We start from the raw sequence: 25621 nt of genomic DNA on the forward strand, positions 1-25621 counted from the left end.
TCACAGAAATACCTTTAACCTTTGTTAAACAAAAGTAAAAAATCTGTGCAATACTGCTTTTCACAACTCTCCAAACATCAATCACTCCTTATATCTTCCATCTGTGCTATTTGCAAGCATTGATCTAAGAGGCCAAAGGCGTGTAGGAGAGTAAAAAGACCGTGGCCAGAGGAAGAGGAGTGTGCTTCAGCATCAAGAGGAGAAAATAGAGCTCAGAATCAAATGAAATGATTGAACATCAATCATGTCTTGTCCTTAAGAGAGGTCGGCCTAAAGGTCCAGTCCATTATGAGTCTGATCTAAAGCCAGATCTTTGAGATAAGTTGCACTGTTGGTGTCTACAGTAATGCAGTTGTACCATATGTCCTATTTATGCAACTCTCTTGTTGATTTTGAAATGCTTTATCAAATGATTTTATGAAATCCACGCACAGCAAAGATCTTTAGCCATTGCAGATACGGTCTTGGCATCAATGCAATCAGGCTGCGTGCAATCCAGGCAGCAGTAATTGCAGATCAGGGAGCAGTTAGCACTATGAAAGTGAGATTGGCTACCATCGATCAAGTCTTTACACAAAGCCACGTGGGATTAAAGCAGCTGTACAGAGTCCCGCTCTGAAGACACTGAAGAGGCAAGACGAAAAGTATGCAAAGGTCGGATCTGGTATTGTAATGCATATTTCCTTAGAGAACAATGGAGCTTGATGCTAGGAGACTATGCCACACACCAACTGGCCCATACAATACAGAACACCTTTCATGCATCACATGCACTGACTCTAAGAAACCCAAAGACAAAATACTGTTGAGGCCCGGTATGATTCTGTATGTCATCATTTGGAGAAATGGCTCCTTCCTCCTGATATATGAATGGTTTTGCAGCACAGTCCACAATGCATCCTCTCCTTTTCTGAACCCAATTTAGAAATTATTCTGCTTGGAGATGGAAGGCATTAGATCACCGGCCATATGCCCAAATGGATGCTGGTTGCCTGGCAATAGCTGCAGTGGACAGCCAAGGAAGGATGCACCAGTTAAGGAGTTTGTTCCCTCAGTGCTTTGAGACGTCAAGTAAGAAGAACTCATGATGAATTTGTGGTCATGGCTGTCATTGGAGGCAGTCGCAATTTCTACAGGCTCGCACTACCTGTTAGCATCTGGCATCTGTTAGCATCTAGCTCTCCTGCTTACAAACTTTTAGCCATCCCTGCTTATACAAGTAGTAGTTTTAGTTGTCTGAGATCTGCCGAGGCCTACTCCCACCTGTCGAGTACGGCGTGTAAGGTGTTTTTCCTCCGGAGACGTCGGGAAGAGACGGAGTGGCTCCACCTGTTGCGATCTGCGATCTACGGAGGCCTGCTCCCACCTGTAGAATACGGCTGTACTGGAGAGGTTTTTACCCCGGAGTCGTCGCAGAGAGACGGAGCGGCTCCACGCTTCGGGCTTGGCCTGCTTCCACCGGGCGTGTGCTGCTGTATGGAGGAGGATTTTACTACCGCTGGGGCCTGCTTTCCACCTGTCCTGGTTCTGCTGTTGCAGAGGCCTGCTGGTCTGGGGAAATGGCCCATATCGGGATTCTGCTGTGCCTGTTAACTATTTTGGACTATGAGAAGATCTCTAGTCTTTCTGAGCAGTCTACTGGATTCAGGTCTGTTCTGCCACCCGCAGTGGGCATCCCCTGCAAAGGTTCGGATGTGTTGCTCAAACAATTACCGGTTGCCTTGTCACAGACAATCTGCTCGACAAAATATGTTTGTCTTTTTTGTTTTCCTGCAATGATGGTTCTTCAGGACTGCTTCTTAAGCTCTAATCACTCTCTCAGACTTTTCCGGTGATTCTAAAGTAGATGACAATGTATGTGTGTCATTTAAGAGGAAAAGATGCCTGTTTTTTGTTGTTGTTATTACTGTCAGGAAATGTACAACCTAACCCTGGTCCGCCCAGTAGTAGTAGTCAGATCGCTACTCCTGCTGATTTTAAAGCTAGGTCTGGGTTGGGTTTCATCCACTTGAATGTGCGCAGTCTGTTAGGTAAACTAGATTTGGTCCATATCTGGGCGAGCTCAACTGACGCTGACGTCATTGTTTTATCAGAAACATGGCTAAACAAATCTATTTTGGCCTCTGACGTTGCCTTAAATGGTTATAATGTGTATCGTACCGACCGGCCTATTAAAGGTGGTGGCGTTGCCATTTATGTTAAGAATAAGTTCAGTGTATCCACATTAGTTTCCAAATCGATCAGTAAGCAATTTGAATTTTTAGCCTTAAATATAGAAGTGGCAAAGGGTCAACAGGTCATGGTAGTGAGTTGTTACAGACCCCCCTCAGCTGTCAAAGACTCCTTGTCTTCACTAGCAAATCTTTTATCACAACTAGACTACAAGGACATAGTGCTACTTGGTGATTTTAACTGGGACTGGTTAACTGCAGTGTCAGAGGATTTTAAAAACCTTTGTATCTCTTTAAATGTTACTCAGATTGTTGACAGTCCTACTCGCCCTAACATTAAGTCCCCTAATAAATCCTCCCTAATTGATCTCATTTTAACTAATATTCCCTATAAATACTCAGCTGTGGGAGTATTTGCAAATGATCTGAGTGATCACTGTGTTGTAGCCACAATTAGGGACACTAAGGTCCAAAAGGTTAAACCTCGCATTATCATTAAGAGAGACAAAAAACATTTTGTGGAGCAGGGTTTTGTGCACGATCTGTTTGGGTTTGATTGGGGAAAAATCGATCTGTGTGCTGATGTAGAAACTGCATGGTCTTATTTTTATCTTGGTTTTATGGAGATCATTGATAGACATGCACCCCTGAGTAAATTTAGAGTAAAGGGACGAGACAATCCTTGGTTTTCTGCTGAACTGTCTAGTCTCCTTCATGAGAGAAACAAGGCCTGGGCAAAGGTCAGGAAATCAGGCTCAGAGGTAGAATGGCTGCGTTTTAGGCAGCTAAGAAATAGCTTCACATCGCAAATCAAAAGTGCTAAATCAAAGTACTATCTGTCAGTAACCACAAATAATCTGAATAATCCTGGAAAATGTTGGAAAGCCATTAAATCGATATCCACCGGTGATATCCGTAATGAGATATCCGTAATGAGCTACCTCCGTGCCTTACCACAGCATCTGGCACTATATCGGACAGGGCTACTATGCTCAATTGCTTTAATGAGCATTTTGTGTCCTGTGGCTCTCCGTTTCATTCCGTCACTAACTCTGCTTCTATGAACACTACAGTACAGTATGTGACTCTGAAAAACGTGATTTGGAAAACCCTTTTAGTTTTACTCCTTTTACTGTTGATGTTGTTCGTGAAGCTTTAACCAAGTTAGATCCTAAGATACCGGCTGGCCCGGACAACGTAGAACCTTTCTTTTTAAAGATAGCTGCAGATTTTATTGCTCCACCTCTCACTACTCTTTTTAACCTCTCCCTCAGCACTAACACAATTACAAAATTGTGGAAGTCAGCGTATGTCCTGCCTTTGCTAAAAGGAGGGGAGGCCACCTTATTAAATAACTATAGGCCCATCTCTAAATTATCAGCTCTGGCTAAGGTTCTTGAACGCCTAGTGAACAGGTAAAGGTGTTTTTATGTACAAATGACATCCTGTCTAAACATCAGTCAGGCTTCAGAAAGCAACACAGCACCATCACTGCCACAATGAAAGGGTTGAATGATGTGGCGAGTATTTTAGATAATAAGCAGAGTTGTGCAGCTCTGTTTATTGACCTTTCAAAAGCGTTTGATACCGTCGATCATCACATTTTAAAGCAGAGGCTGGTCAGTATTGGCATGTCCAGCCTTGCAGTGGGGTGGTTTGTGAACTACCTCTCTGAAAGGTCCCAATGTGTTCATTTTGATGGGCTGTCTTCTGAGTGGTTAAACATTGCTAACGGTGTTCCTCAAGGTTCTGTTTTAGGTCCACTTTTATTCTCCATATATATTAACAGTGTAGGTGATAATGTGGATGAAGCTACTTTATATTTGTATGCGGATGATACTGTGATGTACTGTGCAGGTCCCTCCATTAAGGAGGCTGTTGTTAAATTACAGGCTGTTTTTAACATTATTCAGACTCAGCTCTCTGAACTAAAGCTTCTTTTAAATGTGGATAAAACCAAGGTAATGCTCTTTTCTAAAGCTAAAAAGACACCAGAGCCTGTTTTAGATATTGTAACTATGCAAGGAATAAAACTTGAAGTTGTTGCCTGTTACAAATACCTTGGTATCTGGCTTGATGATTGTCTCACTTTTAAACGTCATGTCAATAACCTGCTTAAAAAGCTGAGGGTTAGGCTAGGTTTCTTTTTCAGAAACAAGTCCTGTTTCTCACTTGAGGCCAGGAAAAGGCTAGTCACTGTGACCTTTTGACCTGTGCTGGACTATGGGGATCTGGTCTATATGAATGCACCTGCCAATTGCCTGGTCAAGTTAGATGCTGCGTATCACAGTGCACTGAGATTTGTGACAAACTGTAAAGCATTAACCCATCACTGTACCCTGTATGCAAGGGCTGGTTTGCTTTCACTAAGTGTACGGAGGCTCAGTCACTGGTACATTTTTATATACAAAGCCATGTTAGGGAAATTTCCATCCTACATCTGCTCCCTGATCTCTCGGAGAATTGTAAGTGGCTACTGCCTGAGATCGCATGCTGTGGTTTTATTAAATGTGCCAACTGCTAGGACTGTCTTAGGGAAGACAGCTTTTAGATGCGCAGCTCCTCTGTCTTGGAATAGTCTGCAATTGAAATGGAAACTGAACAATCTGGTGCCACTAAATGTTTTTAAAGCTCGGTTGGATGCTACTCAATCGCTATTGGTACCTGTTTATGTGGATAATTTTGTAAATGATGCTGTATGATGTCCTTTTGTTGTTCTATTTATGCTTTTATGTTTCATGTGGAACTACTTGAGCAGGTCTCCCTTGAAAAAGAGATCAATGATCTCAATGGGATTTATCTGTATAAATAAAGGTTTGAAATGAAATGAAATGAAATAAATGACAGGTTTAGGTGTGGTCAGAGTAAGGCATTGCGATGTAAAGTTAAACTAAAAGTCAAATTAAGCTTCTGAAGTTTGTTTTTGCTGCAGAAAAACACCTTTTAGCTATGTCTTCAGTGGCTCTGAGCTGTCTTCTGAGCAGGTGCACGTCATTAGAACTAAATAGGCCCTGGCGTAGAAATAGAACATATAGAGCAGATTACCCGGGAAGTACATTCTGTATACTTCATACATCAAATGAATGGCCCAGTATGGACTTAAATAAATCAGTGCTGCAATGTTTATTTTGATAGTCTGAATTATTTTAAGCAATGGTGCTGCATTCGAGTAAATAACCAATATATGAAGGACAAAGCCAATCATTTGTTTTGACAGTGACTTAAAAGTTACTGGGTGGTTTTACGCCTGATTTATGAAAGCAAACTTACAGAGAAGTTAGCTAAATATTGAAAGTAGTTACTATGGATACAACTAATCAGTAAGCTAACAGTGATGCATAAACAACAACAAATAGCTAGCTAAAACTAATGGATAAGCAGCTAAAAATAGTTGGAGAAATGTGTAGGAGAAAAGCTAAACATGTTAGCAAAGAGTATTAAATGAACTGTTAAGAACGTTAACTATAAGTAATGGATACATAATGGAGATAAACAGCTAATATAGTTAGCAAAAAGTAAAGATGTATTATGGTATTCTACCTGATGAATTTGAACTTGATGTTGTGTTATCTTGACTAAGCATCTGGTCATTTCAGTCAGGAAAGTGGCCTCTTGAGTAAATACAAACTGAATTGGCAGTGACTTTAATCGCTTGTTCTTTCCACCTTGTGAAATGTAACGACTGGTAATAAACACTGTGAGCAATTAGCAAATGCAAGATGGCTACTGTGAAATCCAGATCAGTAGAAAGTCATTTTTTTTGTTGTGTATTCATGTGCAACGTCTCAGGATGAAAGCTCTCACCGCGACAGGCACAAAATGTTTGCATTTCCCTCCATGCTGTTTTGACAAAGCATTTTGTGTTGACAAGTTGGAGGAAAATGTCAAACAAGTGCAAAGGACATTTTTTCCCGACAGTCTATAAATTCATGTATTCCATCTCGGCAAAGCCAGTTTGAAATAGCTTTATTTTCATATTTAAAGCTGTGTTGTCTGTCAACAGCATGCAGCCAGACAAACACTCTGCTGAGGATTTCTCAGGCCTCGCAAACGGCAAGATAGAGTAGATGGAGGCTTAAGCCTGGCTCACATTATCAGAGAAGAAAGTGAAAGGAAAAAAAACTAATGGAAAACGGGGAAAAAACGGCACTATTAGTGTAACACATTTAGGTGTCACGACAAGAGAGATTATAGGTCGTTTTCAGCCTTCTGCTGCCACTCTGTCTTTAAACTACCCCTCATAGAAAGCAGTCATCTTCTCCTCCTTCCCCCGTCTCCTCAGGCAGGGTCCCAGTGGTTTGTGTTCTGAAGCGCAAAATTGCATGTGAGATGTGGGTCAGGTAAGGAGTGAGATGGATGTGGCTTTAAAAGAGATGAATTACATCTCATATGAGGCAATGCACTTCCTATGTGTCCTCCAGATGGCTTCAGACCACTGTTAATGACTTAAAAAGTCCATGTCTAGTCTACTAGCACATTACGACAGGATCTAAGACCAAACGCATGAACAAAAGTAACTGAATTCTATATTGCAGATGTAATGAATGAGATGTGACCGAACCCGATAAATCCATGTTTGAAAAGTCTTAGCGCAGTGGGTTGTAGGAAGTTGATCAAAGTAAATGATCCAAGGCTGACTTCAACAATGGATTTCAAAGTTCTATACTCTGGGAAATTCAATTAGATGAAGACGGATTCAACTTTTCAACTGTGGGGGGCTAATGTAGTTTTAGGCTTCGGCAGCTTCACTAATCTCTAATTAAGACTACAAGGACTTAATATCCTTCCATCACATTGTCAGGAAGTTGAATGCAAATTGGACATGTCTAGTTTGGGAAATAAATATGAAAGGATGCAATTACGACTCGCGTATTTTTAAGAATGTTACAAAAAATACACATCTGTGTTAAGAAGGACAATAAGTACCCACAAAGTCACATCACATATTGGTGTGATGCTAATGTTTAGTCTTATGATATGATCATATATAGCAATTAACAACCAGTAAGCTGCCAGCTAAACACTGCAGCTACACACTGCCCATCCACACTTAAGTAGCTGTAACAGATACAGCTAAAAGACATGGATAAACTGCCCAAAATAGCTAAAGTTGATGGATAAGAGCTAAAATAGTTAGCTAAACATGTTGGACAAACGCTTAAATAGATACTTAATAGTAATTGTTGAACAGTTGAGATATATAACTAAGGGTCATGGGTAAACAGCTAAAACAGTAAGCTAAAAGTCAGTGATAAACACCTAAAATAGGCAACTAAATGTAATGGTCGAACAGTTGAGATTTCAAAGTAATGAGTAAACAATTAAAATAGTAAGCTTAATGTCACAGATAAAGAGCTAACATAGTTGGCTGAAAGCCCTGGAGAGACAAGTTGAAATACAATCGATACATCAGTGGTAGTAGCAAACCTTAATGTGTTGCTTAACATCCACTTTAAAAACACCTGCTCAACTCATTTGGAACATAACTGACGGAGGGGGTACTTATGCCTTGATGTTGGTGTGGGGAAATGTCTTAAACGTTAGTTGCCTAAAAGGTTGGGAACCAGTGCCCTATACGACGCTGTAAACTGATGCCTGGGTGGCATCTTGAGAGAGTGAGAGAGCTGTTTGCAAGCAGAAGACAATAATATGAGCATCACCTGGAATACATCAAACAGACTAACTCACAGAGACTCTGCATACGCTTTAAGACAGATACATGAGTCATATACTTCCTTGGTGCTAAGTTATAAAAAGAAGAAGACTGCAGTGCAGCTGCCTTCTTATTTTAACTGCTCACTGATTTCAACACTCTTAATATTCACAAGCCCATCAGGTATTAATGAGACTGATGCAAATATCCCTCCTAAGCTTGCAGCTGGTCATAAATATGAGCCTGCTGCTTTGGGAGGAAGGTGAGGTGGTGGACTCCTTGCCTCCAGAGATGGTCCCAGAGCGTTAGGAGTTAATTATTGCTCTCCTATTCACATCCTGCCTGGCTGTCACACTCATCTCTGTCTGTGCTGCGGTGCCCCTGCCTCCTATCCTGATGTATGCTTCCTATTTAAAACCCATCTATCCGTTAGGGTTGACAGAAAATAATTCATGCTGCTGAAACGCTGTCATCCACAAGAACAGTTTCCCGTGGCAGATATCCATATTACGGTTTTTATCTGGCGCATGGTTGTTTCGCAGCGGGGGTTAACTTTGTGCTGACGGACACGCTGCAAATGAGATGTGAGCCATGCAGAGTGTGATTGCCAATAAAACACCGAGTGACAAGTACGTCATTAATGCAGCCATGCGGAGGTGGGCGCAGCGGGACGCACGGGACATTATTCTGCTCCACTGCCATTGATTTGTGTTGCAGGGATGTCATTTCACAACACATTTGAATGTTCAGTTTCAGAGGCAGCCGGCTTCCAACATCGACTGGTGCATTTATCAAATGTTTGAAACGCAACGACGGGACGGAGATTAACAGCTTCCGCGCTTTTTGATAACTGAGCCGCGTCAAGTTTGACCTTTGAGGCGCGAGTCGATAAATACATGCAATGCTTCCTGGGAAAAAACCTGTGACTGCTGACTAAGTACTAAAACTAAACAGTTTACCTGATTGTGAAAAGATCTGTGAATTTAAAATAAAAGATAATGAATGAATGTGGTTTTCAATGTTTCTTTGAGAGGTTGGCTTACTGTATGTCTTGAATGTTTCAATTATGTTTGCATTATTTAATCGCGTTGGACAGTTACATCCATTGAAAAAACCGATTTAAATTAATTTGTTTCTAATTTTAAAGACACATTTTTAGAATAATACATGTTTGTCTAAATAATCAAACAGTTGAACATTTGAGGGGGTTTGTAAAGACAATCAGTTATCAAGTAAGAAATGAACATGTAGTACAGGGGTGTCAAACTCAAGGCCCGGGGGCCAAATCCGGCCCGCGACTTCATTTCATGCGGCCCCTCAAGAGATTGCAAAGAATATAATGTTTATTATACGGTTACATGCCGATTTACAGAAGCACGTTGCCTATAAACTACATATCCCACAATGCATCTGAAAGTTGACTTTTTTTCTCAGAATTTGACTTTTTTTTCTCAGAACAAGTTTTTTTTCTCAGAATTTGACTTATTTTCTTCAAAATATCAATTTTTTCTTAGAATTTGCCTTTTTCTCAGAATTAGATTTTTTTAAAAATCATTTTGTAACATTCTCAGTGAAGAGACTTGCAATGATTTGCCCTAGACTTCTGCTTTCAGACGTAGTTAATTATGAAGTTATTATCCTATCCGATAATAGTCCAATGCCGAGGCAATAATGTAATATAATACATTATTTTATATATATTAAATATTTATATATGTATTTTGATATATAGTCTTAAAGTTACAACCGGCCCTTTGAGTGCAACCATAATGCTGATGTGGCCCGCAAAGAAATTGAGTTTGACACCCCTGATGTAGTAGATCGAAAAACACTTCAGGCCCAGTTAAAGCCAAACCCCTCCTCGACCCTTCAGTGGAACTTTAATTGGAGTTAATCTGCATCATCTCCAGGAGGAAGAGGAGGATGTTCAACCTGCTCTCATTGAGCCCCTTCCTCTCACCTTGCTGGTATAACTGCCGCCTGCACAGATGGCAGATTGCACAGCGCCAATTTATTCCACAGCTATTCTGCGTCCCCTGTGCCTCAAAGCCCGGGTCACGAGGAGGTCGAGCTGAATCAAAGGTAGAGGAGAACATATTTAGGGAGGAAGAACATGCATATGAATATGTATCAGCGGCGGATTATGCAGCATTAAGGAACACCCTCCAGCCGTAGCATCATCTAACTGTAATGCCACAGCGAGGTCTATCTGTGCAGTAATGGGGTTGTGTTTCTACTCCAGGCTCCACAGGCCCGCCTTCCAACGCTTTGTTTAGAAATGTGAGCGTTCCCAATTGTCTCGCGCTCCGCCTCACTCGTTACGGGGTTCATTTACCACAAGCCCCGGAATAATCACTCGCTTTTCATTTTCCCCAAGCTTTAGCCTTTTTAAACGTTCCACCACTGGCTTGTTTGGCCAATTACAGAGCAGAGGTTCTATTACTCGGCATATTGTGTCAAACCGCATGTGCCATAGGGGGCGATCAGAAGGAATGCAAAACACAGCAGTGAGGATGAGACGCTGTGAATAACAATTACTTCACATGCGTGCTACTGGGCAGGCTATTTTTGAAGTCAAGTCATTAACTGATAACATACGGGGCTGCTCGCAGTTCTTCTCCTCCCTGCACATTACACCTAAAGAACAAATGCTTATCAACTGGAATGAATCTGGTTCAATTATACCCTAGTTTCCAAAACTGTTCTCATAACAGATCAAAAGACGTATTTGACGTAAAGATGTCTCCCGGGAATAGTTTTATTATGAGGAAATCATAACAGCAATGATGTGTTTTCTGCCCACAAGCTCCCACAAGAATTCCCCGCGAAAGTGTTTGAGGGGCGAGCCACAAGTGCTTCCCACATTCTTATGTTTATCTTTGGAAGGGAAAGAACAGACATTTTTCATTTCTGCAGCGACAAATCCCGCAGGAGTGTTGCTGCTCCCTCAGATCATCGCGATGCCTGGAACAAAGAGTTCAACACACGTAACACACACACACACACACACACACACACACACACACACACACACACACACACACACACACACACTAGAGGCTGGAACATAATTACAGTGCATTAATGTGCAGATTTGTCTCAAATGAGGAAAAACACAAATCAAGATAAACAAATTACCCTTTTTTGACAGCTCTTGACGATGAATGATTTCAGAGAAGAATGAGAGTTAATGACGTTAAAGGTGGGGTAGGTAAGTTTGAGAAACCGGCTCGAGATCGCTAGAATTTGAAAATACACAACCGGAGAAAATCTGACACTTCCTTATAGAGCCCCTCCTCCAACACACACGAACGCGCACATGACCAATGAGGGCACGAGATAAGTTTGTGCCCCGATGGAAGGCTGACAGGCAGGTAGGCCAACCAATCCGTTTAGCCGGGCCAGCTAAACGGATTGGTTGTACTTTTTACAGTATTACGGCTTCGACAGATGACATTTTTTTATGGATTTTTTGTCAAAGCACTTCAGATATTCATTGCTATCGGGATGTTAAGAGCTTTCCATGGAATTTTACAAAAAGTGTATCTCGAGCCGGTTTCTGAAACTTACCTACCCCACCTTTAAGTTACATTTGATATTTATGTAATTATGAGAGTTCGAGGCATTTTTATACTCCATGGTGAGTTTTTCTTCCCAGATACAGTATCTCTGCAGCTCCTCAAAACCTCATCAAATATTGTGCTTCCACTCATTTAAATATTGCACTATAAAACATATTGCGGATTTCGATACAATTTGGATTAATTGTACAGCCCTAATGCGTCTAACAAGATTAAACTTGTTGCTAAATAAATGTGAATTACCTTTCAAACACTCCTTTCAGCAGATGAATGTTAAAACAGCCTTCTTGAGTCACTCTACTGAAAATATGCACACTTTAATTTGCATTTTGTGGCACCACAGCAGATTGTTTTTTGAAAAAGTATTTAAAAACAAAAGTTTGAGCGTTATATATCTGAGTATAGAAATGCACTCACTTGAGGTCATTTCTCCTATTAAGACATTATGGTGGAAAACAGCCACTCAGCTGCCAATTACACAGATGCTATTTGATTTAATTGCACACTTTACAATCTGCACTCCACTTACACACGCCTCCAGGCAGGAGAGCACGGCCTCCATGTTTCCTCAGCACTCTTCACACCGAGCAGCTGCATTCAGGAACAGCAGGACTGATGAGACGCCACGTGTACTCCAACAGCTGTACACCACACACCTCTGAGCGTAATTTACTTTCCTTATATGCATTGCATGCAGCAGAATCCACTTGTTTCTGTAATAAATACAACGTCTTATAAAAGCACTTTATTTGATCTCAAGTAATTGAAAAGAAGGAAAGCACTCATCTGTAGGGTTGGGTATCGTTTGAATTTCCACGATTCCGATTCCGATTCTACTTTTCGATTCCGGTTCTTAACGGTTCTCGATTCCGATTCTTTGAGGGGCAGGGTAAAAAAATGATACATGCTTCTTCCACCAAAAAAATTACATTTATTTGAGAAACTTTTACACAGGTTAGTTTAAAGTAATATTCACATTAATCAGTCTGTTTATATTCACTGCTATGTAACTTTAACCTGAGAACCACTGAAGCTGCAACAGTCCAACTTTTAAAAACAGTTCTTGTTGAGAAAAACAAGCATATCTGCCTCTCAGGCATACCGGGAAGAAATGTTTGAACATTTTGAAGTAAAATGCTTCAATCTGGTGCACACGCAGAATTACTAGAGACTAGATCTAGGGGGTACAACTCTAAACACCCATATGAAAAAGATCAGTTTACATTTTAATAATTAAATAACAAATAGCCTACATGTAATGCATTTTATTTTTGTTGTTCATTCATATCTTATTTTACTATTTTATTTATGCATATCTTTTTATCTCTCCAGTTTAAAACGATATGTCTGGTTTACTGTCCTATAGTATACATTGGAATGATTTCAAACCTGTTTTATCCCAATAATTATAAAGGAGAGCCTTGGAAATATGTGTTTACGTAAATTGTGATCAAAACGTTTGAGACCCACTGAGATAACTTAGACTAAAGTGAACTATCTAAACACTCAGAGTCCTTTACCTCACTGAGCTGTAGTTATCAGCCTCTCAGTCAGACTGGAGAGGACTCTCCCTTCACATCATTGAAGAAACATCTTCTTCTTCCGTAAGAGCAGCTAGCACCAGATGCTAATAACAACAGCGCCGGTTCCAGTGCACCCCCCCTTTCTCCCTCGCTCACGCGCACTTTGGCTGTGAGCTGCGGTTGCCAGATAAGCCAACATCCCCCATTTTCATCACTTGCAGCGCCCATCGTACAGGGCAAATGAAAAGTGTAACCGGGGTGAAAAGGGTGTTACATTTACTTAATTATGAATGTTGTTACATCAAGGTCGAAAATTAGGATGAGCCCCAACGGTCAAAACATTTATTTTTTCTCCCAGAGCTGTCAGCGCAGCGCCTCCACAGATCTGGCGCCCTAGGCGAACATTTATAATGCCAGTGCGACGGGCCGGCTCTGGTCTCAGGTTACACTGTAGGAAATGTAGATACAACGCTACATTTCCCGCCCCGCTGCAGTCATGCAGCAGGCTACGGAGAGTTGCGAGAAACAGTTCCTCAGGAATCGAAAAGCGGAACCGAAATTCACATTTCTAAATGATACCGTTGGAATCGAAATGTTGGAACCGGTTCCGAACCGGTTCTCGGTACCCAACCCTACTCATCTGTCCTCGCCGCTCTAGCAGTACATCTTTATATTCAAGTCATAGAAAACGGAATAGTCTGCAGCCTGCTCGGCACTGTTTGTGACGAATAACTGCACATTACACATCAACAGAGTGACATTCACCTGGGGAATGCAAGCAGCCGAGTTTCTTCACACTGTCCGGAAACCTTTTCACAAGGTTGTGTGGATGTTCTGTAAGAAAATATGTCTGATTCTGAAAGGAATATTACATAGGAGCTGCTTTCTCAGAGTCTTTAATACCACTTTAAACTCACCACGGTCCTCACGGTGTCGACAGCTGCTGTAGTGCTGACAGTACACCCAACATTAACACCTTCAGAAAGCACAACAACTGAAAATACATGAGTACATTCATAATTAGAGCCTGTGCTCAACACAACAGGCGAACATCTGCAATCAAAGTTGGCATTTATGTAATTGGAGAGTAGTTCAGCCCATGTTCCTGTTTCCCATAAACATCATAGTGCTGCTGGCAACGACGACTAACCACCTGGGCATGTTGCACTCTTCTTGATAAACATGTGGCAGGCTTTGTGCCTCTTTTGTTCGAAGAGAGGCTTTGAGCTATAGAAACTCCTCGTAAAGCAATCAGCCCCCGGACGCCCGATCAATACCCCTGCAGTCAGGGCTACATGTGAAAGTATTTGTCACTGTCGATGATGGAGGAGCAGGTGATAAAGGAACATTCATTTCCTCCCTGGCTCTCCCTCACTCCTGCTAACACTTCAGGTGCTTCTTGCTGGTCATGTCGTTCCATATGCGGTGCATCTCCTCGGGGGAGATCTGGTGGACGGTGACCACGCGGCGGTAGCGGCACAGGCTGTAGGCCATCTTCCAGTGGTTGAAGCCGCTGTTCTGGAAGGGGTGGATGCCCAGCTTCCGGAGGCACACGCCCACGTACACGTCCTCCAGGTGCAGCAGCCTGGTGTGTAAAGACGTTTGGTAAATGAGCTCCGCCACGTCAGCGGAGAACACGTATCCGGTGCCGGAGCAGAAGGGGGGGTACTTGCTGTCCGGGTACAGATCCCTGCCCATGTACCACTTGCTGCGCATGTCTCTGATCGGCCCGCCGTTGATGACGTAGCCGGTGAAGTACCTCCTCCTGGGCTTGGTGGTGGGCTTCAGGAGGTTGAAGACGAGGTTCTCCATGTTGACAAAGATGTCGCTGTCCGTCTTGAGGACATATTGAGCCTTGGAACAAAAGGTGGCCACCCAGCGCATGCCCATCAGCGTCTTTAGCGTCAGATTATGGTAGGAGTCGATAAAATCCTCCACCACAATGTCATGAAAGATCTGACTCTCCTGCTCCACCATCTGGTTGAGGACACCATCGGTGCTGCGTCCCAACAAGAAGAGCGTGACCACTCGCATGTCGGCGAGCGAGCTCTCGTCCCCCCATGTCTCCCTGATCGCCTGCCGGGCGTCAAACTCCTTGTGGGTGGTGCTGATCAGGATGACCAGGTAGGGCGGCTCCGCCTCGCACTTCTTCTCCTCGTTAATGAGGTAGTCGAAGTCGTGCGGGTTGAGCGAGCGCGTGCGGATGTTTGTGAAAGTGCCGTTTTTGCCCGCCTTGGGCTTTATAGGGATAGCCACCTGGCCCACGTAGGAGGTGGAGGGGCGGGACACACTCAGGTACCACAGAGCGCTGGCCCAGCAAACCACCGTCAGCAAGTATAAGCAGGAGACTTTAGAAGGCATCGCTGTTCACTGGGCTGGAGTCAGTGGCAGCAGCGATGGAAACGTTGAGGCCACGCCTCCATGAGTTGTCTCAGATCTGGCGGTGCAGCTTGAGGCTGCCTCCGCAACACGGCTGACATCAATCGTGGATAATGGACTTTTCTTCCGTCTAGTGTTGGGGCTGTGATTGAAAAGCAGCAGTGCAGAGATCTCTTATCACGTCCACAGCCTCACTGTGTCCCATCGCAGCTCGCACAAACGCTCTCCGTGGCAGCGCCTACAAAAAGATAAGAAGACAAAACAGTCAGTGACATACATCATAACAACATTATAAAGCTGAAGCGGCTTGATAAGCATAACGGTGTAACTTCTAACATGTCTTGTTGTTACGAAAAGGCACTTATAGCAAGGCTTGTGACATATTTAACAATATTTTATATTCGCTATTCATTACAGCCAATCACATCAGTCCACCGGCGGTGCAGTGCTCTGTGCCACGGCCAGTTACCCTATCGTTCCATCAGGGCCTATGAGCTGTGAAGAAAGTGAATATCCCGGCAAACTCTCTCCTTCACGAGGCCTGCTCAGCCTCAGCTCCCACCACGTGCTGGTAGCAAACGCTGTTTATCTCCCTGGCGGCCCCCCTGGACCAAACAGGCGGCAATCAGAGGGCGGAGACAGAGAGGGAGGATGAAGGCAGAGAGGGTGGAAGTGAACCGTTCTCATGGGGGAAGATTAACATCCACTTTCTCTCTTCCCTCTCTCCATACCTCAATGTTAGACTCAACCTGGCATGTGGACTTTGCATATTTCCCTTTGCTATGAGCTCCTCTGCTGTGAGCTGGACAGGCCCGGCCGTGTGTGGAGAAACTTCTGGAATCAGCGCTCTAATTGGAAACACTGACGGGCCATGAGCGGATGAGTTTAAGCTCTAAATATGGATTTAACATGTTTGTTATGGATGATCAGCTCGCATGGCGTCTGAGAGCCAAACTAAATGCAAATCCTTCTTCTCAAGACTTTTACTTGCTTCAGACATAATCTCTTTTCATGTGTTCTTATTCTGGGGATTTTTCTTCCTTGCTATGCATAACTGATGATGAACAGAGAAGATCCTATTAGAGATACGGAGATGCTTAAAGATGGAAGGGCTGAGATGAAACCCACTCTTTCTTTTTGATTTGGTGGTGTCTTGCGGGGCTGCGTTGGTTCTTTCCACCAGGGGCTTTTCTCTTATTCCTCCCCACCCGTCTCCCCTATCTCTCCCCTCTCCCTCTCCTTCTGGAGCAGAGTCATCAATCTCATGGTCCAGTAGAATCCATCTCATCATGGCTGCTTTTCCACACCTCCTCCTCCCTCTCCATCACTCCCTCCTTCTCCACTTCAGCGCGTGCTCGATCCATTGTTATGTGTCTCACTGCCTCCACCTCCCTCATTTGTTTTTATCTCTCTCTCTATCCTTCTTATTTTGTCTTACTTCAAGTTTTTCATTTTTAATCCCCATGTTGCCTTCACTTTCCTCCGTGTCTTTTCCTCTCTCCCTCATCACAGCTTGCCTTTAATTTATTGACAGTTTCTCTCCCCATCACTCAATCTCCACTTCTCCTCTCTACGGCAACATCACTAACTCATCATATTCATTCATTTACCTCGCTTACCCTCATCCTGTTTGCAGACCAGCTTGCTTCACCCCCGCTGTGTCCCGAGGACGTTCAATTGGTCTTGTAATCCTGCAGAACGACTGCACGCTCATCTTGTCTGTAGCCTAGGATAACCTCCACCCTGGTTTGGCCATGCACCTCACGACACCTGGAGACCTAACTTCCTCTCCGAGCAAATTGAAAAGTTTGGCAGTTTCCTGTCGTGTCATCACCGGGGTTTATCTCTCAAGAACAGTTGCGCATGGGATCATATTTTTTAAATTAGCATCGAGTAATGTTAATTTAGAAGAAACGCATTAAGCGTGGCTGGAGCAGACATCGTGCTTATTCAGTCAAACATGACTTGGAACAGTATGTTGTCTGCGTTAACATGAGTAAACTAAACTGTACCAGAGGCAGCAACGCACTGTGTTTCTACATTAACATAATGTCAAGGGGTACCTATGAATCTGGTGTCCAAATAATCCGGTTAGGGTTAGGGTTAGTAGAGTAAAATAGTTTAAAACACATACATAGCTTTAAGGTACATATTTAATCAGATAATACCATTTATCATTTTATCATTTATTTATTCACTTGTAGTATCTTCTCTAGTGTCATGCAGAAAATGATTTAATTACTCCTACTGGAGGTCACAATAATAACTACCCTGCTGATGAAAAGGCAGTAAGACACGCTGATTAAGTGATAACTCCTAAATACCACATTGCAGTGAAATAAGGCATTGGCGTGTGAAACCCATAAAAGCACAATTATGATTAACACCCATTCACAGGGTTTAATGCTAATAATCTGAACTGGTTGTCATGACAGCACAGTGGTAGGGCATGTAAGGGGAGGAATTCAGTCTGCTGGCTGGCTCCAACTGCTAAAGTGTTTTGAATGTAACCCCCCTCCTGGGAAGTCAATTTCGCAGCTCTCATGCTGTGCTGCTCCATTACCCCCCCCCCCCCCACGCGGATCCCAGACTCTTTGTGAACGCTGCTTTGTGTGGAGAAGGGCTGCTCTTATGATACATTTATACACGTCCTGAAAGGTCACTGAAGCCTGGATTGGACTGTTGATCAGACACGAAAAGCAACTTTAAGACATCACCTTGGGCTTTGTGATGGGACATTGTGCTGGGTATTCTCATTACTTCTCACGTGTTATTGACAACATGATGAATCGGTTTGGGAGAATCGCAACAGACATATTCAAATCTAAATTAACTTTAGCAAGTAGTCAAAGTTAAAAGATACTGAACTTTTGGATTTCACTGCATGTAGCTCCAACCAACAAAACGACCCCTTCTGAATATTCATCGCTAGTACTTCTCCACAGAGTGTTGTTGGCGTTGAAATACAAAGAAACCGTTGTCTTTACTCACATTGATGTTGGGCTTAGAGCCATGCTATGATAACAGCTACTGGCTAGTTTCCTTTTGTCATGGTTACCTCCCCTGCTAGCTGCCATCTGATTGGTAGCAAGTCTAAAGGTCCGGAGCAATCGATGTCAACGTTGGAAGAAGTTTGAGCGGTACACAAGTTTGTATCTATTCAAAACACAAGAGTAGCTTTACTCCTCGTTAGGGAAATGATTGACCTAGACTCCTAGATAGGACGTACAGGACCAACCCTGACGTCTGTTTATCTCCTTTAAGGACATAGGCTGCTTGAGCCATAATGTTCCCATTCTGTGACCGGTCAACACTCGGTCACAGATGGTCTGTTGTTGTGGGTGCACTGGGACACTTCCTTCTTTGTTGTTTGTGGACTCCAGGGTATGACATCCTCGAGGCCATAAGTGACGGACGCAAGTCACTCAGTGTGCCCAACTGGTTAAACTATCTTATCAAGACATGTTGATTCCTCCGTGAAACCAGTTCAATGGGCTGACGAGAGAGAGGCGCTCCAGAACTGACGTGGCAACCACCCGTGCAGTCTCACCGTGACTTGTGATGTGAATCCTCCGGCCGGAACTCCAAATAAACCTCCAGTGTTTGACATCAACGCTCCTGCTCCACCGTGTCTCCTTCCTGAGTGGGCGACTCCCACTGCACTGCTGCACAGAAGTTTCCACTACACTCCTAACATTACAACGCTTGTAGTATTATTTACTCCGTTCAGTTGGTGTTGTGGAAAACCAAAAGCAGCACCTTGTTATCACACTTTACAAATCAATAACAGATTTGATTATACCGCAGTATTTCTGCTAGTTTGACAGACTCTTACAATCATGTGCACAATCAAACGACCTCCAAACGATGGAGCGTCCGCTGAAAAGTCTACAGAGATGTGGGAGTTTCAGTGTCGTTTAACGCTGCACCACATAATTGATTGCAGTCATCAGTGCAGCGTGGAGTGACCTTGCTCGCGGGGGGGGGGGGGGGGTGTGTGTGTGAGTCAGTGATGAAGGCTTGAAGGAGAACAACACAAAGCAGGGCGGTTTAATAGACTGCGCTGTTCATATTCTCACCGTTGACGTGTTACATTCCCCCCGCGCCTGTTTTAATATTACACTCTTAATGATTGGCGGAGGGGAACAGGATGTCGGCAGCCTCCACTCCTCGCTGCTGATTTAAGCAAAGCTGTCAGGACGTTTTGTGTTTTTGCATTACGATGTGGTAATTGAAAGCGAGGCGTTACCTGTGAGTATCATTCAGGAGGAAAAAACAGCAACAAATAAATAGATAATGGGAATAATTGCTTTCTATGTCTGAGGGTGGGAATATATTATATTCATCAAACACACTGACTCCAGGGTATGTGACATTGTCTTAGAGTGCCTGTGTGCTTTCTGATTACTGAACAAACCGCCGCTTCCCCCGAGGCAGAGACTCAAACACTTTCCCCTCAAACGCAACACACACTCCCAGGCCAATGAGAGATACAGTATGAACGCCGTGACACTGGAGGCACGAGGATGTGAATAATATACAGAATTTGAACTGCCAATTGGGATTTCTGCAGCTTTGTTGCTATCGATTTAAAGTACGCAAGCTAGAAATGTAAACATATCAACACACACACGCTTGAGAGAACCTTTTTTAGCAGATAGACCAGCAACAGGAGGTTTTTAATTATCAGCCACAACAAAAACAAAAACCGCACTTCTTTGCGATGTTTGATCCTCTTTCCCTCCAATCTCCTGCCAACTGTAAAACCCATTATTTCGGCTTCTAAAGTGGAATTACTGCGTGAGGAATTTAACGGCAATGGGCAAATTGGTTCGCATCCCACCTAATATATGAGGGAGTCAATTAAAATGTCAGGGATGGGAGGCTCCCCGTGTGGCTTCGCTCTGCTTTTGTTTCCTGGATGATAAAAAGAGTGGGTGATTGTGGTGGAGCAGCACAGTATACGACAGGATGGACACTGTGGGCTTAGTGCAAAGCCTTTGAATGCAAAGCAGCTTAGGAGTGACAGAGGAAATGGGATATCAATAGCGGCCAACAGATTGGGCTGCAGTACAGAAGCATGATGCTCCATCCCCACTTCAGTGCCGACTTCAGCCCAAACTCATATCAGTCTGCGGCCAGGAAGAGCCTCCAGGAAACGTTGGTTAGCACGGATGCCTCAAAAGGCTTTACTGAAAGTTTGAAGTCGGTTTACCAGACGCTGCTTCCTGTGTGGCGAGTTATGCCTCCCACCCAGCTGCTGCTCCACACAGGTGAGAATGATGCGTAGGCAGGAAGAGGTCTTATGCAGCTGCGTTCCATAACTTCTCAGTTTCCTCAAGCAAAATGCATCGGGTGTGTTTCTCAGAGTCATTGACCTGGATGAGAGTCTGCTGGGTGTTGCTGAGAGGCGTCTCCCCGTCCGGACATGTGCTCCGACTGCTAAACTGCCTCATAAATTGGAAATGACAACTTGATTCATGCAGGTAATACATTTTGCTGTCCGGCTGGGTGACATTGCCGTTATACAATATTCCAGCTCGGAGCCGCATGGAGGCAAGTGATGCTCCCAGAAGAGAATTATGGTAATGCCACTGAAGCATACTCGGCACCCAAAATGAAATATTATTTGGTAACAGCTGGTGGGGACCAACGCTTGACTTACAAAAAGAAAAGGAAAGGTGTTGCTGCTGATTTGGGAGAATAAGCAGGTACTAACCTTCAGAGAGACTGTTATAGTATTGATGAAATGTATCAGCTGTGGTCTAGGGAGCACTGGCCTGTGGCAAAAGCATTACCTTTTTGAAACTTACATTATCCGGGTACAATTTTGCTGAGCACACACTCTCAGCTGTGGGCTGCCTCACATTCATACAACTCAAACATAGAGGATGAAAACTCTGACCATGTTCAAATGTAAACTTTAACCACTTCATTGTGTATGATATGTGCTCATTCTAGCCATATTACAGTATATAAACAATTCAGGCTCAGTGCACTTCAAAGTAGTCACCAGAACACATTTGGCTGCATGCAAAGCAGTCTGGGAGTCCACCAACACTTTATGTCCGACATCACAAAGGTCTAACGATCACATATAATTGCCCATGTGTGGGTTTTCAGTGACTATTCAACTGGCCTCAATCAGACATCCCCTCTGCTTCCATACGGTATGAACCCAGCCACAAGATGGTTTAAGAGAAAACAGAAAAGTGAGATAAATATGATTGAAACTTCTCTTGGGGCTGCAGGTTGTTTTCCACGTGCAGTGAAGCATATCCATCAGCCCCTTTGGACTTTAGCGAGACAAATCAACCAGAACCAACATAACACAGTGTTAATGAAGTTTAAAGCTCGATAAGCAGCATCGTACTTTTCCATTCTGAGACTCGGGCTGAAGTCTCATTTGTTTAAATAAGGCTAATCACTCCACATGATCTTCTTTATCTCAATCCATCCTCCTGATAAATGAGTTGTCAATCTCACAATCTTTCCTTTCGGATTAGACAGTGAATCATATCAGAGCATCTGTAATGAGGTGTCTCTGGGAGCGTGAACACATGCAGAGGAACCTTTGTGAGAGTCTGAAAAACGAACAAAGAAGGCGATCGATAGAGCCTGCAGCGGAAGTTAGACACGTCATGTAGCTCCAACCTCTCAAATGAGTCCACTGTTTTTATTTAAACACTTTACGACCTCTTCCTTTCTTCTTGTTCTCTCCCTTTCACTCGCACATTGACCTTAAACCGGTGGAAGTGTCTACAGGCACCTTCAGCACTTAAAGGGGCAGCAGCGGGTCTCTGATGAGCTTGTAAATTATCCACTATTGATCCGGCTCTGGAGAGGCTCTCAGGGTGTTTCTCTGTCATTTTATTTTCCTTTTGTTGTGTCTGTCAGCAAAGCAATGACTCACACTTCCATAATACCGTGTGAGTTTAATATCCTTAGGACAAAGACTTCCATCAAAAGCACCAAATCTAAGCCACACACAAAAAACATGAGAAAAGGTAATAAAAAGTGAGTGACAGTGACTGATAGAAAGATAGAAGGGCGGCTTGAATTATTCAAAGCGAGACTAACATTACAGTTCTCCCGTCATGCTCCTCTGTCCATATGGCAGCGGTTTCTATGGGGATGAAAATACCCTAGAGTAGCAGACGATAAGCGAATTGCATACAAATTACGATATTCATATGAAGTGTTTCATTCCAAAAAATGAGGCAACCGTTAATCAGAAACAGAAAGTGATGAGATGAGTAATGTCTCATTTTGAACACGATCGTGTAATTTTGCACTTAGATTATGAAATCAGACCACTTGTAAGCAGCCCACCCTCTCTACTTTGAGGATAATGAATGGTGAATTGAGGCATACTTTAACACAAATCAGATGGAATTGTAGTGTAGTGTTGTTTTAAGGATATTTTGAAACAGCTAGAAAACATCTACTCTTCCCTAAGTGGAATGGAGCCACTCTGAGTTTTTATATGGACTGATTTAATGAAAGGAAAGGGAACCACTGAAAGCTGCTGGTATTATACTACTACTACATTACATTACATTACATTTAGCTGACGCTTTTATCCAAAGCGACTTACAATAAGTGCGTTCGACCAACAAAATACAAACTTGAAGAAAACAGAATCATATAAGTACATCAGGTTTCATAGAGCAAAAACATTTCAAGTGCTACTCAACTGGCTTTAGGTAAGCCAGTCCTTTATTAGTATATAAGTGCTTTGTTAATAGTTCTATCGCTCGAAGTGGAGTCGAAAGAGATGTGTTTTCAGTCTGCGCCGGAAGGTGTGTAAGCTATCTGCTGTCCTGATGTCAATGGGGAGCTCATTCCACCATTTTGGAGCCAGGATAGCAAACCCACGTGTTTCTGCTGATGGGAACTTGGGTCCCCCTCGCAGCGAGGGTGCAGCGAGCTGTTTGGCTGATGCAGAGCGGAGTGCACGTGCTGGGGTGTACGGTTTAACCATGTCCTGGATGTAGGAAGGGCCAGATCCATTCGCAGCATGGTACGCAAGTACCATTGTCTTGAAGTGGATTCAAGCCAGTGAAGGCAGCGGAGGAGCGGCGTGATGTGATGTGTGGATGGCACATGCAGGTAGACCAGCCAGGAGGGAGTTGCAGTAGTCTAGGCGTGAGATGACGAGAGCCTTGACCAGAACCTGCGTCGCTTTCTGGGTCAGCTGGGGACGTATCCTCCTGATGTTGTAAAGCGTGTATCTGCAGCAGCGGATTGTAGCAGCGATGTTTGCAGTGAAGGACAGTTTGTTATCTAGGATCACACCCAGATTCCTTGCAGTCTGAGTTGGGGAAACAACAGAGGTGCCGATGTTGATTGTCAGGTCAAGAGTGGGACAATCTTTTCCCGGAAGGAAAAGCAGTTCAGTCTTGTCAAGGTTGAGCTTGAGGTGGTGAGCAGACATCCACTGAGAGATGTCAGCTAGACAAGCAGAGATGCGTGCGACGACCTGGGTCTCTGAGCGGGGAAAGGACAGAATTAATTGGGTGTCGTCAGCATAGCAGTGGTATGAAAAACCATGCGGGCTAATGACTGATCCGAGCGAGTTTGTGTACAAGGAGAAGAGGAGGGGACCAAGAACAGAGCCCTGAGGGACCCCTGTAGTTAATTGACAAGGGTCGGACTCGGACCCTCTCCAAGTAACCCTGTAGGTGCGGTCTTTGAGGTATGAGGTGAGGAGGGAAAGTGCAGAGCCTGAAACTCCAAGTTCTTGGAGAGTGTGAAGGAGGATCTGATGGTTCACCGTGTCGAATGCAGCAGGCAGATCCAAAAGGATGATGACAGAGGAGAAGGATGCTGCTTTAGTAGTGTGCAGTTCCTCAGTGACAGCAATGAGAGCAGTTTCTGTGGAGTGACCTGCCTTGAAACCAGACTGGTGCGGATCCAGAAGGTTGTTCTGATGGAGATAGCAGGAGAGTTGTCTAAAGACAGCACATTCAAGTGTTTTAGACAGGAACGGGAGGAGAGAGGCAGGTCTGTAGTTTATAACATCAGACAGGTTGAGAGTGGGTTTCTTTAGGAGAGGGTTTACTCTTGCCTCCTTGAGACTGTTTGGAAAGTGACCAGAAGTGTTGATGAAATGGGTGAGAAACGGTCAGTGGCGGTTCTAGAACATTTTACATGGGGTGGCAAAGGGGGGGCAAGAGGTCATGCCAGGGTGGCATGGGAGGGCGGACAGTACGTGATATGTTACACTGTATATAACCTATTTATTGTTAATTCATGCCCTAACACAAGTGTTCTTAATGCACAAGAGAAACAAGGTGTTCAGACAAACAAACGGGTGCCCTTTGAGTCCCCCAAGCTTACTTCAATAATTTTAAATGAAAAGAAACTACAAAATTTATTTTAAAGCAATGAATTAATTAATTAATGGAACAGGTTGTTTTGCATTACAAAAAATGTGTTGTCTTAGTATTAGACAGACATATTTGCATGTGCTCACTAAGCATTATTACATATTAATTTAATATTAAACAAATCAAAATGGCCAATTATTCCAAAATGTTGCTGCTAATATAATCATATGCTTGTCAACTTTAACTGATCAAAAATAAATTCTGAAAAAATACTTGAATTATCTATGAAATTGCAATATTGACACACGTCCCTCAGTTTGTTTCAACCCTGTCACGCCATACCATTTACCCTCCTATTAAAATAATGGATCAGTCCATGTGTGATCTGCATTGAGGGAATTACATCACAAAAGTGTCAGTTTCTTCTCTTACCTATATTTCAGTTTTTGTATTTTCATATTAAGATTGACAAGCTCAACATTTCAACTCTGTTATATGAATTAATAATAGTACATAATAGTTTTGCAAAATATTACAATTTTGTAATGTCCTTGATTTCCATGTGGTGCCATATCTTAGCTAAACAAGGTCTCATGCCTACTTTTTGTCAAAAACTTCAACCCTGTTAAATGTTTTCAAGTAAATTCCTAGTAATTATTTATATTTTGTGCCTGAGGTGGGAACATGTAAGTAGTCCACTACCAGATGTTATGACCAAACATTTTGGTTTCATTTTTCAAAGATATAAAGACCCAAAAGGCACCCGATTCAGAGAATACTCTAATTCTGCATACTGTAAGTACTTAGTTATACTTAAGTACACAAATGACATGACCCATCTCTTCAGAGAGCTAAAGGTGACCTGTGCAGCAACACATTTCAATCAATAATTGTCAATACTAAGAGCTGCTAGATTGTGCTGCTGTGATGGAACATGTAAGGAGAATAAGAACATACCATGTGGTCCAGCTGGAGTTTCATC

The 25621-nt window shown here is 43.2% G+C and overlaps 1 protein-coding gene across 2 annotated transcripts in view; it reads right to left on the minus strand.

Moving 5' to 3' along the window:
• Nucleotides 1-10719: 10719 nt before the first annotated feature.
• The window catches only part of LOC117460568 (beta-1,3-galactosyltransferase 1-like), a 103257-nt gene continuing 88355 nt past the window's right edge, over nt 10720-25621 (minus strand). Inside the window, exons 3-4 of one of the 2 annotated variants that reach the window (XR_011644531.1) lie at nt 11935-15545; nt 10720-10788 (exon numbers count right to left, since the gene is read on the minus strand). Coding sequence is in view for 1 of the 2 variants with exons in the window: in XM_034102088.2 (XP_033957979.1) it covers nt 14309-15289 (981 nt within the window). In the remaining variant the exon portion in view is untranslated. Of the gene's footprint in view, nt 10789-11912; nt 15546-25621 lie in introns of those variants that run through there. The other variant, XM_034102088.2, reaches the window with a different exon arrangement.

The sequence above is a fragment of the Pseudochaenichthys georgianus genome, chromosome 2 (genome assembly GCF_902827115.2).
Source record: "Pseudochaenichthys georgianus chromosome 2, fPseGeo1.2, whole genome shotgun sequence".
In the NCBI taxonomy this organism is placed as follows: domain Eukaryota; kingdom Metazoa; phylum Chordata; class Actinopteri; order Perciformes; family Channichthyidae; genus Pseudochaenichthys; species Pseudochaenichthys georgianus.